At 46.0% G+C, this 12132-nt stretch overlaps 1 protein-coding gene across 1 annotated transcript; it reads left to right on the top strand.

The window, feature by feature from the left end:
• Nucleotides 1-7938: 7938 nt before the first annotated feature.
• On the top strand, nucleotides 7939-10915 carry LOC149462499 (uncharacterized). The gene is made up of 3 exons (XM_089676835.1): nucleotides 7939-8028; nucleotides 10204-10410; nucleotides 10509-10915. Exons 1-3 carry the CDS (start codon nucleotides 7939-7941, stop codon nucleotides 10659-10661), a joined length of 450 nt encoding a protein of 149 aa, XP_089532961.1. The 3' UTR covers nucleotides 10662-10915.
• Nucleotides 10916-12132: the final 1217 nt, after the last annotated feature.

Genomic DNA, 12132 nt, shown 5'->3' on the forward strand with positions numbered 1-12132 from the left:
GGTGATGAAACTAACTTTTCTGCTTTACAGGAGAAATACGTAAAACATCTGGTAAGTGTTATCTGAAAACCAAGAAAAGGTGTCTGTCACCTGTCCTCCTCTTTCCACAGATCCCACTCATCCATTCCTGCCGGGTGACAAAGTTCGAATCAAACAACTGGCTGCAAGGAAAATGACGGGACCCATTTTTCAAGGCCCATTTGAAGTCCTTAAAGTCGCCAGAACAGCAGTTCTAACTGACCAGACTCCACAATGGATCCATGCATCGAGGTTGAAGAAATACCTGGAGATGAAGGACTCCCCAAGAGGTTCACAGAGAACACAGTTTCTATGCCCCCCGACATCCCACCCCAGAACTCTTGAAGCTGATACCCCCAACACAACAGCACACTTTCCCCTGTTGGATGAATGGATACCCCACCCCATTGCATCCCACTGACCCACAGACATTGGGTTATACATAACCGAGACTGTTAACATACATATGATCAGTATGCTAGAAGATCTATTAAGACACTGAATGAACCTCATCCACTTAGTGCACATTTTCGGTTCAAAATGAGACTTACTGATGACAAATGAAAGAATCCTATAAGACATAGACAGCTTACATCCCAAAGGCCTCAAGACCCGGAGGAAGATAAATCTCAGGACAAAGGGGATTCCGAGATAACAGAGGACCCCCTTTCTTCTGACAACCAATCAAGTAATGGAAGGTGCCATAATATTCGGAAGTGGTACCGGGGTATTCCAAAGATTTATAAAAAAATTAATTACACTTTATACACTTTATACACTAGCACTTCTTATGAACAGCTTTGTACATCAATGTTAGTGTTTTGAATTTTATGCATTGGGCAATCGGAAGCCAGTGTTACCTCCTCTGCTGCCAGATCCAGGAATGTCTCTTCTCTACTTCCTTATTCATGGAACTTCCTGTCTGTACCCGACATCACTTCCTGTCTGTACCCGACATCACTTCCTGTCTGTACCTGACATCACTTCCTGTCTGTATTCCATAGAGACCTCCTGTCTGGGTAGAAGTGAGATCCCCACCTTGTGGAGCTCAGAGAGGTCCAGAACCTCTCCCCCGAGCAGTCATATATTTCTGTCCCCCTTGGTGGGAGTGGAGGTGACCCCTCTATAAGGATCTACAGTCCATACACACCCAGCACAAGGCCGGGGTCACACTACCAGACGCTTCTCGGGGCTGCAGTTCCTCTGAGCTCCACAAGGTGGGGATCTCACTTCTACCCACACAGGAAGTCTCTATGGAAGACAGGAAGTGATGTCAGGTACAGGCAGGAAGTGATGTCAGGTACAGACAGGAAGCAGATCGGAGACGTTTGTGGAAGTGGCAGCAGAGGAGGTAATAAGATGTTATGTTCTATTTACACCCAGTAACCCCCCATCATGTCCGTCCTCTTCCTCCATAGTCACGTCCGTCCTCTTCCTCCATAGTCATGTCTGTCCTCTTCCTCCATAGTCACGTCCGTCCTCTTCCTCCATAGTCACGTCCGTCCTCTTCCTCCATAGTCACGTCCCTCCATAGTCACGTCCGTCCTCTTCCTCCATAGTCATGCCCGTCCTCTTCCTCCATAGTCATGTCTGTCCTCTTCCTACATAGTCACGTCCTTCCATAGTCACGTCCGTCCTCTTCCTCCATAGTCATGTCCGTCCTCTTCCTAAGTAGTCATGTCCATCCTCTTCCTCCATAGTCATGTCCGTCCTCTTCCTCCATAGTCACGTCTGTCCTCTACCTCCATAGTCACATCTGTCCTGTTCCTCCATAGTCACGTCCGCCCTCTTCCTCCATGGTCACATCCGTCCTCTTCCTCCATAGTCACGTCTGTCCTCTTCCTCAGTAGTCATGTCCGTCCTCTTCCTCCATAGTCACTGTGACGTCTTTTATCTCCAGCAGATGATGATACACACATATATAGTGTGGGAACCCAGATTAACCCCTTTAGGGGCAGAACATTCCCCACTTCCGGGGCCAGAACATTCTCCTCATTGTGGTGAGGTGGTCTTCTCATAGGAGTGAGCTGAGCTCTCCTGGGTTCGGTTCCAGTGTTGCTCAGTGAACTGGCTGAACTCAATCCTTCCTGAAGTCAATGGCAGCCAATGCACAATAGTTGGGTAATAGACAAGGGGGTGTCAGACAATCACCCTGAGGGACATGTACAATGCAGGAATCCAGTTGGCCGGGAGCAGGGAGGTCTTAAATGGTTAAAGTTAAACATTATAAATGTCCAACACCTTTAAATAACATTTCTGGGGAGTGTCCTAATCTTGGGGGGTTTCCTAATAATGGGGGTGTCCTTATCCTGGGGGGTTGTCTTCATCCAGGGGAGTATCCTAACCCTGGTGGATGTCCTAACTCTGGGGTATGTCCTACTCCTGGGGGGTGTCCTAATCCTGCTGGGAGGTGTCCTAATCCTGGAGGTGTCCTAATCCCCCCTGTGAAGGGACATCTCTCTGATGTACAGAAAGTTCTGCAGCAGCGCTGACACTTACAGAGGAAATAGTGTTTAACCATTTGCCTGCCAGCAACTTCCTGGTTTACAGGAGAGCACGCCCCCCCTTGCTGCTCACGCTGTGGTTGGACACAGCATGAGTTTGTCATCAGGCTTGCAGCCAAAGATTGAGCTGTGAACCTGCTGATAATTGTGGCCAACCACAGCACAGAGATCAGGGTGTTAGTGATCACACAGCAAGATCTGGCTGCTTCTTCTCCCTGATCTCACTTACCATTCAGAGCTGAGATCAGGAAGAAAATCCATCCAGTCTGGGAGTACAATCAGCACACATACACTTGTTAGGCACACAGTGAACCCCTTGATTGCCTTCCTGATCACCCGTCACCCAGACAGAGTCATTAGTACAGTGACAGTGTACAGTATTATCACAGATCTCTGTATTAGTGTCACTAGTGACATCAGTTAGTGTCCCCCCCAGTCAGTGTCACTTACTGCCAGTCTCTGATTGGCTGCCACATTATCACAGTCACACTATAAATCGCTGATCACTAGTATAGTGTTTCTCTGGACTGGTATCCTGGTCACGGTCAGAACTATACTAGTGTCCCCGATGGAATGGTAGAAATTCTAAGGCCCCTCTGCACACTGCTATATACCCTTCAAGCAGACTATGCAATACATAGGGATATTTAGTTCACACATATTACATTACATGCTTAAGCTGCCAACTGCGTCAAAGTGATCCCTCTATGGCCAGTCCTACACAATGGGGAGAGCTACAAGATTCAGGTCTGGATACTGACCCAACAATACAACAAACAAGCTGGCCAACTGCGTCAAAGTAATCCTCTATGGCCAGTCCTACTCTGCTCTGCCTACGCAAATGCTACTGTGGACACAATGCTAACATAGGGGAAAAGACACAATGGGGAGAGCTACAAGGTTCAGGTCTGGCTACTGACCCAGCAATACAACAAACAAGAGATCCATGTGCTCAAATCCCAACAGCTAGTGTGTGCTCAAATCCCAACAGCTAGTGCATGCACTAGCTGTTGGGATTTGAGCACATGGATCTCTTGTTTGTTGTATTGCTGGGTCAGTAGCCAGACCTGAACCTTGTAGCTCTCCCCATTGTGTAGGACTGGCCATAGAGGGATCACTTTGACGCAGTTGGCCAGCTTGTTTGTTGTATTGTTGGGTCAGTAGCCAGACCTGAACCTTGTAGCTCTCCCCATTGTGTAGGACTGGCCATAGAGGGATTACTTTGACGCAGTTGGCCGGCTTAAGCATGTATTGCAATATGTGTGAACTAAATATCCCTATGTATTGCATAGTCTGCTTGAAGGGTATATAGCAGTGTGCAGAGGGGCCTTCAGAATTTCTGGTGTTAATATGTGGTTACACCCCTTTAGCACCTGATGGATAAATGCATGCACTAGCTGTTGGGATTTGAGCACATGGATCTCCCGATGGAATGGTGTCCCCATAAATGCAGTGTTAGTAGGATCAGCCCCGATCACTGCCACCACTTGCGTTTAGCCCCCCCAACAAATGCAATGTCAGTATAATTTTTCAGATCACTGCCATCTCTGATACATTGTCTGCAAAACCAGTGTCAGCAACATCTGAGCCTGATCTCTCCTACCACTAGCAGGTCATTTCATTTCTAGCACACAAGCAGTCCCTGATTGCTAGCCAGGAGCTCTTTTTCCCATGGTCACCACTATGTACCTGTAAATTTAGTGTCCAAAATGTCTAAAAAAAGGTTCCCTAGGGAGGCGTACAGGATTCCCAACATGACAGATGAGAGTGAAGGGGAAGCCTCACTATCAGAATCAGGCTCAGATTATGGACCTGTAGAGAGCAGTGACACCCCAGCAGGTAGGTCTGATGATGGTGAAGAGGTCCCTGCTAAGATCAGGCACACCCAACCCCATTCCCAGGTTGCTGAGGTGCTAGAAATGCAGGATTATTCTCATATGCAGCACAGTGACAGTACTAACACTGCACTACCTTTTGGTGGATTGACAAACACCAGTGTCCTAGTACTTCCTAGCCTTTTATACATCAGCACTGCAGTATTTCATGGTGACGTGGTGAGTCCCAAGTGCAGTACAAGCTGGTGAGGTGGCTAGCACTCATAACATTATGCAACTGCATCCTCCAAGAATTCAAGCACAGACCTGTAGAGCCCATGGTGTCCTTCCAGAGGTGCCTGCAAACCTTAATTGGCTTCCCCCAGATTCAGCAGCATCCATCATCCCCCCATTCACAGCCCCGGGTTCAGGTGGAACCAGCGAACTTAACAATGCCCCTTGATTTATTTTAGCTGTTTTTCACTGAAGATCTCTACAATTTGATTGTGCACTAAAGCAATCTTTATGCCCAACAATACATCTCTGCCAACGCAAATTCAAAGTTTACCAGCCTATTCGAGTTCAAACCTGTCACGGTTTCTGAATTTAAAGCTTTTTTGGTCCTAACCCTTAACATGGCCCTTACAAAGAATGAATTGTGCTCATATTGGTCCACTGACCTGATTCATCATATGCCTGTGTTCTCTGCTGCAATGGCCCCTGATGTCAAGACTACATGGGGAGCAGTGGTTAGATAGTGTGGGACTTGTCACCCTTGTTGAATATGGGGTACCATTTGGACAACCTTTATGCTAGCATGCAACTTTTTAGACATTTGTTCCTTCAAGAAATTGGCTGCTATGGCACCATGCGATCTAATCACAAAGGCTTTCCCCAGTGGCTTGGTAACACCCCACTTAGAGAGGGGAAGAATTCTGCTTTTGCATGAAGAACTACTCGAGTAAAATGGAAGGACAAATGTGATGTATTTATCCTGTCTTCCATTCAAACACAACGGTCCAAATTTACATGGCCTCTGGTGTTGTTGAAAGGCCTATCTGTGTCAGCGTCAGAATACACCGATCAATGCTGCAGCTGACTGGTGTTCCTGCAAAGCAAATAACAGTTAACAATAACACAGTAACAATATAACATTAATTAAAAAAATATATATATGTATTTTTCCTGAATACCTATGATCTTTAGAGACCCGTCCTGTGCTGAATTGTGTGGACCCCTACACTGTGCCATGCTGTACCCTGGAGTTCCTCCCCTTATTCCATGTTTACCACAGACACATCATTTTTGGGGCGACTTTTGTGTTGTGGTAGGTGGGAGGACATCAGGAAAATGCCTCTCATGCAGCCGGCTAACTGCATCTGGATTTGAGCTTTGCGCCACAGTGCCTTCTGGATACTAAAAGGCAGTGATGATCTCTTCCTGATATTTTAGGAAGGATCTGGTTCTTCCAGTAGCTTTGTAAATAACAAAAGCATTGTATAGAGCCAATTGACATAAATATATAGACACTTTTTTGTACCAATGTCTAGCTCTGCAGGTGGTTAAAAATGGCTTCATCATTTGGTAGTTGAAGTCTACACCTCCCAGGCTTTTGGAAAATGAAGAAAAAAAAAATATTTTTTATTTTCATCTTTCATTCCTCAAAACCTTGTGACAATAAAATGAGATCTGCAAAATACTCAGCATGCCGCTGGTTAAATACCTTGGAGTGTCGACTTTCCAAAAAAGGGTGATTTAGGGGTGTTTGTACTATTGGGGCATTTTAAAGTCTCCAAAACTGTGATAAGTATTCAGGACATCCAATGAATAATTAATGCCCCTTGAAAGCCTGAAGGTGCTGATTGGATTTTGGGCCCTGTACATGGATAGGCTGTACTTGTTTGGGGCTGTAATTCCACATATACCCATGGGATGTGTGAGAAATATCTCATTAAAGTGACAACTTTGTGTAAAGAAAAATAAAATTTTTGTCATATCCCAAATACTTGTGGCAAAAAATAAAATCTTCCATGGATTCAACATGCCTCCCAGAAAATACCTCAGACTGTCTACTTTCCAAAAATGAGGTAATTTAGAGACATAGAAAAGGGAAGGCAGAAAAAACTGTGTGGTCCACCGAGTTCTTTTGGGGGGGAGGTGGGTGGGGGTTTGTTTGGTAACGTTTTGTCTGAGTATAGAGCTATGCTTATCCCAAGCATGTTTGAAGCTATTTACTGCTGACTGGCTCACTACCTCTGCTGGAAGTTTACTCCAAGCATCATCTACTCTTGTGTGTACTGTCCTGGCATTTTAGCACCTCAAGAAATGTGATAGGCAGCAGGAAAGTCAGAGCTGCTTAAAAGCTGCGTAGATTCTAGTATATATCCCGTAGTTTGTAGACTCTATAACTTTCACACACAACGATTACTATACACTTACTGGGGATTGTTTTCCAAAGACAAGTAGTGGAATACATTTTGGCCTAAATTTACAAAGAAATGAGATTTGATTTATATGTAGCACTACCCCCTCAAGAGTCGCTGAGTATTTTGGGTTCCCTGTTCACTTCTGAGCCCTGGCTGGTGCACAACCCCTGCTGACACCATTGTAATACCTTGGTCAGGTGTCCCCCCCTGGCTATAACACACAATAATCACATAGCATTGAATGAATAGTAAATCAGTCTGTATTAGAGTCAGATTAGCAGCAATTTTCACACGAAGAATCGATGACTGATGTGAGAAACTATGAACCGTTCAGGAGAAATAAACAACATATTACAGCACAATACCACGTTAAATAGACCAAATTGTCCTCCAGGACTCAGAGTTTTATTGTTTCTCTCCTACCCAGAGAACGTTCCCCAAACAGGCAGAAAAGGAGAGATTAGGAATGTTAGGCTCGCTCCCTTGTGGGCTCCCAATAAACAGAACCAGTGCTTAACTCTCTGAGGGTTTCAACAAGCAGAAAGTCCCATATAAACCCCATCACCCAATGCAGGAAAGACTCTTCTGCTGGTTTGGTGGAGCTCTTTACGTTGGTGCCCAGTGGAGGGGTCATCCCTTTTCTTCATGAGAAAATGTCCCTTCCCTGGTGATGAGGACACAGCAAGCAGAGTTCCCCTTCAATAAAGGCAGCAATCTAGGAGTTTACTTGGGTATGGTGGTTACTCAAACTGAGGAGGGTGAGAGCAGACTTCAGCAGAAGTATGTCCCTTTAGTGTGAGACTTGGCTGGTGGAACTTTGTGTAGAACAGGCCGGAGGTAATATGATTTTACTTTTTTCCAGTTCCTGCCAATCAGGCAACAGAATCTATTAGGGCTGATATACTGTGTGTGATACTTCAATGGGCTTCTGGTGTAGATAGGCCGCAGCACTGATTGGGCTACAGAGACTGTGTCTCTATGTGGCAGTCTGCATTGTAAGAATCCTGGACTTAGTAACCGGCAACAACAACTATGGACCCTGTATCACATGGTGGTGTGGTGTGGGTTAGGAACTCTCTCACCAGTCCTTCAAAGTAGTGGTGTGAAATGATGTCCTTGTTGCTGGGGGGCCCCTTTTCTGGCTGTCTTCCCATGGAGATAGTGGTGCCAATAAAGATGACTCGATCCACCTACATGCAGGATCGACTATCCTGCCTCTCAGTACGATCAACAATCTGGAAATTCCCTTCTCCATCCTCTGATTCGGTCTGATCCAGCCTGACACCTCCTGGATCGGCACTCTGTTCTCACACGCACCCTGCCTCTCTTCTCCTCACCTCCTGGGCTTTTCTCCTTTTATACACTCCAGCCCCTTTACTTACTGACTTGGGATCTGCAGTTCTATGTCAGAAGAACTGAATGAAGAAATCCTGCTTGCAGCATACAAGTCCCAGCATTCTCAGCGTTGCTGTACAATTTCCTGTGTCAGCTGAACTGCAGAGCACAGCCATCTTGTGGTCATTTAACAATCTGCCATTAGTAACAATGCAGTGTGTTACATACATAAAAAACCCCAGTGATGATCAAATACCACCAAAAGAAAGCTTCATTTGGGTGAAAAAATGATATAAATTGCATTTGGGTTCAGTGTTGCATGACCGAGCAATTTGCCGTTTAAGTAGTGCAGTGCTGAACAGCAAAAAATAACCTGGTCATAAAGAGGTAATACCTTCTGGAGGTCAAGTGGTTAAACTGTGTGTTAGGTTCTTTACTGTTGGAGCAGTAAGGATGTGGAACTCCCTTCCACAGTTGGTGTGTCAGCGGGGAGTGTAGATACATTCACAAACCTTTTAGATGTGTTTCTTAGGGAACACAATGTAAAGGGATATGGAAGAGGATGGTGCCATAGACACGCAGATACACACGATGCGGCTGAACTGGAGGGACGAGTGTCTTTAGTCAACCTTACCGACTATGTAACCATTTATCATTCCTTGTCTGCAGATCTAAAACTCATCAAAACCGTCTACAAGGAGACCTGTATAGATCACATGATGGCACCAATGAGGATGGAGGAGGACCGGAGTCACATGACTGAGAAGATACTAAACCTCACCCTGGAGATCATCTACCTGCTGACCGGAGAGGTGAGGAGGATTCTGGGAGGTCACATGACATCACTCATCTCTATTAATAAAACGCAGACCTGACCGGAGAGGTGAGGAGGATTCTGGGAGGTCACATGACATCACTCTCATTTCTATTAATAAAACAGACCTGACCGGAGAGGTGAGGAGGATTCTGGGAGGTCACATGACATCACTCTTATCTCTATTAATAAAACAGACCTGACCGGAGAGGTGAGGAGGATTCTGGGAGGTCACATGACATCACTCTCATCTCTATTAATAAAACGCAGACCTGACCGGAGAGGTGAGGAGGATTCTGGGAGTCTAACATGATATTCCTATTGGTTCCTCAATACAGAGATTTCCTCTTCTGAAGTCAGGTGATCATATGACCATCACAGTGCCTCCATGTGACTCCCTAAACCCTGAGAGACACAACATGCAGAAGATTCTAGAAGTCACCAGAGAGATCACTGAGCTGCTGACAGGAGAGGTGAGCGGTGCCGGGAATTCTGGGACATTCTCCAGTAACAGACAAGGGATGTGTCTGGATGGTGACTGTATCATTGTGTGTGTCAGGTTCCTATAAGGTGTCAGGGTGTCACTGTCTATTTCTCCATGGAGGAGTGGGAGTATTTAGAAGGACACAAGGATCTCTACAAGGACGTCATGATGGACAATCAGCCGCCCCTCACATCACCGGGTAAGAGGAGACTTTATTGTAAAGGAGAGAGCAGTACGGAGGATCCACCTAGATCCCCCATCATCTGATAAACACATAGAAACAATGGATTCAGTCAGTGTGTGTGTTTCCTACAGATGGATCCAGTCATGGGAACCCACCAGAGAGATGTCCCCGTCCTCTGTATTCCCGGGATTCCACACAGGAAGGTCACACCATCCCTCACCATCATCAGGTAGATGAGGAACAATCACTGATAGTATCATTAGGATCTGTACATTATCTGCATTGTTACCATTGATGGCATTTTATTATATATTCAGAGTGGAAACCTGAGAGATTCTAAAGTTGAGGTTAAAGAAGAGATAAAAGAGGAGGAGGATGAGGATGGGGGGATGGAGGAGTCAGAGATTCTAAAGGAACACAAAGATCTGTACCAGGACACCATGGTGGAGTCATCCAGCTACAGGAACCCACCAGAGAGATGTCCCCGTCCTCTGTATTCCCGGGATTCCACACAGGAAGGTCACACCATCCCTCACCATCATCAGGTAGATGATGACAATTATTGGTAGTTGTGATTTATACACAGCATGTTTGTTACAATGAATGTTTTATTATATCTTTCAGAGTGGAATCCTCGGGGATGAGAATATTGTTGTTAAAGAAGAGTATAAAGAGGAGGATGAGGAGTATGGAGTGATGGAGGAGTTTTCAGAAGGACACAAGGATATGATGGAGCCACCTAATACCAGGAACCCACCAGAGAGATGTCCCCGTCCTCTGTATTCCCGGGATTCCACACAGGAAGGTCACACCATCCCTCACCATTACAAGGTTGGTGGGGCAGAGAGCAAGGACTTCTGACACTATATAGATTTTTTATGTGACCTTATATTTTACAGATGACATCTTCTATCATTTCCTTGATTTAGGGTGAAGATCTGATAGATCTAAAAGTTGAGGTGAAAGCAGAAGAAGAAGAGGCGTATGTGAGGGATGATCAGCAGTCTATGGAGGAGGATGGAATAACGGGGACATTTATAGAGGAGGACACTCCTACAGAGATCAGCACAGGTGGGTCATGAACACTAAATCCATTCCTCCACCCATACTTGTCATGCTTCCCTTCACATTGATCCAGCACCGGGTTTTGCCTCCTGTCCGTGTTGCTCGGGTTCCTGCCTATCCCCCCTGAACCTAGGCATTATCAAGTCTTTGTACCTGTGTGTTAGTGTTCCAGCAACGTGTCTTCATGTGGAAGCCGCACCCCTCTGGTTCCTGTGGTGGTCACTGCCGCTTTAGTATTCCCATATTCTGTGTGCTGTTTGATCCTGTCTTTGTTCTCTGTGTTTTCCCTCTGGCTGTGCAGTTATATTCCCTTTGGTTTCTGTCCGTGGATCCCCTCATTTCCTGTTGCTGTGTGTGTCCTTCTCAGCATTGTTTCCTGTTGTTTGCCTGCAGCCCTTTCCATCTTGCTGAGTCTCTCTGTCTGCACCATTGCTCAGCATCCCTCCCTCTCCTGCACTTTACACGTGTTCCCTGCATCCTCTCCCCCGGAGCCCCTTCCTAGGTTGCTGCAGTAGGTGACCTTGGTTCCTAGTATCCTGTGTGTACCGCGTGTCCTTCCAGCATGCTATTTGGTTGCACTGTGCCTGCACGGGTGTGTTAGAGAGCCGCAACCTGGGGGCTGCCATGCAGCACAACATCCACCCCTCCAGTGGCTCTGGTGAAGACCGGATGGCCCCTTAGATCCTGCAACTCCTGTGTGCGGTCACACTGCTCCTGTATATGTGAGGACCGGTACCCAGGTACACCTGTTTAGTTGTTTCCACTGGTCCACTATAGATCCTGAGGTTACAGTCCCAGGTATTATTATTATTATTATACAGGATTTATGGCGCCAACAGTTTGCTCAGCACTTTACAATATAATGGGAGACAATACAGCAACAATACAGATCAATACAAGAGGGATAGGATGGCCCTGATCCTGGGAGCTTACAATCTAGGTCTTCTCCACTGATTGTGACAATACTGCTCACTGATTGGTCCAGAGTAGAGTAACCACTGCAATATCATCACGTAAGACACAATTTATGTATCTAGATGGATTTATATTGATTCTGGAGTTCAGCTGCCAGCAAAGTGTTCATCTTCTACATAGGTGTTGCTCTACCTAGGCACTTGGGGCATGTGTCTTGGGGTTCTTACCAATGGCCGGATCTAGCAAGATCTGTGGTCTGCTGGCTGTGCCGGGTGGAGGGATATGTCTGTAGTGTCTCAGACCCAAGTCACTGAGTGCAGTCTCAAGAGATGGGAGGCAGCGGTGTGGGACCTTGTACATTCCATAGTCCTGACTTCTGCTCTCCTCCCTCCCCCCACTGCTATATATACACATAATATGGATTCTCTTTTGTTACACCCATTTCCTAGTTCCCTTGAGGGTGGAATTGTAAGCTCCTCAGAGACCAAGCTGCCTGATGTGGGTGGAGTCCTGGTTTGGGGGAACCAATCAGCTCCTGTCTAGTAATCCTCTTTGTCTTTGTATTTTAGTCCA

The sequence above is a fragment of the Staurois parvus genome, unplaced genomic scaffold (assembly GCF_062004578.1).
Source record: "Staurois parvus isolate SC_StPar_1 unplaced genomic scaffold, SC_StPar_1.0 ptg000174l, whole genome shotgun sequence".
NCBI classification, from domain to species: Eukaryota; Metazoa; Chordata; class Amphibia; order Anura; family Ranidae; genus Staurois; species Staurois parvus.

Coding starts and splice junctions, on each gene's coding strand:
- LOC149462499 (XM_089676835.1), top strand. CDS start 7,939: ATGACTCGATCCACCTACATGCAGGATCGACTATCCTGCCTCTCAGTA. Junction 8,029..10,203: donor CTTCTCCATCCTCTGATTCG/GTCTGATCCAGC, acceptor TATATCTTTCAG/AGTGGAATCCTCGGGGATGA. Junction 10,411..10,508: donor CCATCCCTCACCATTACAAG/GTTGGTGGGGCA, acceptor TCCTTGATTTAG/GGTGAAGATCTGATAGATCT.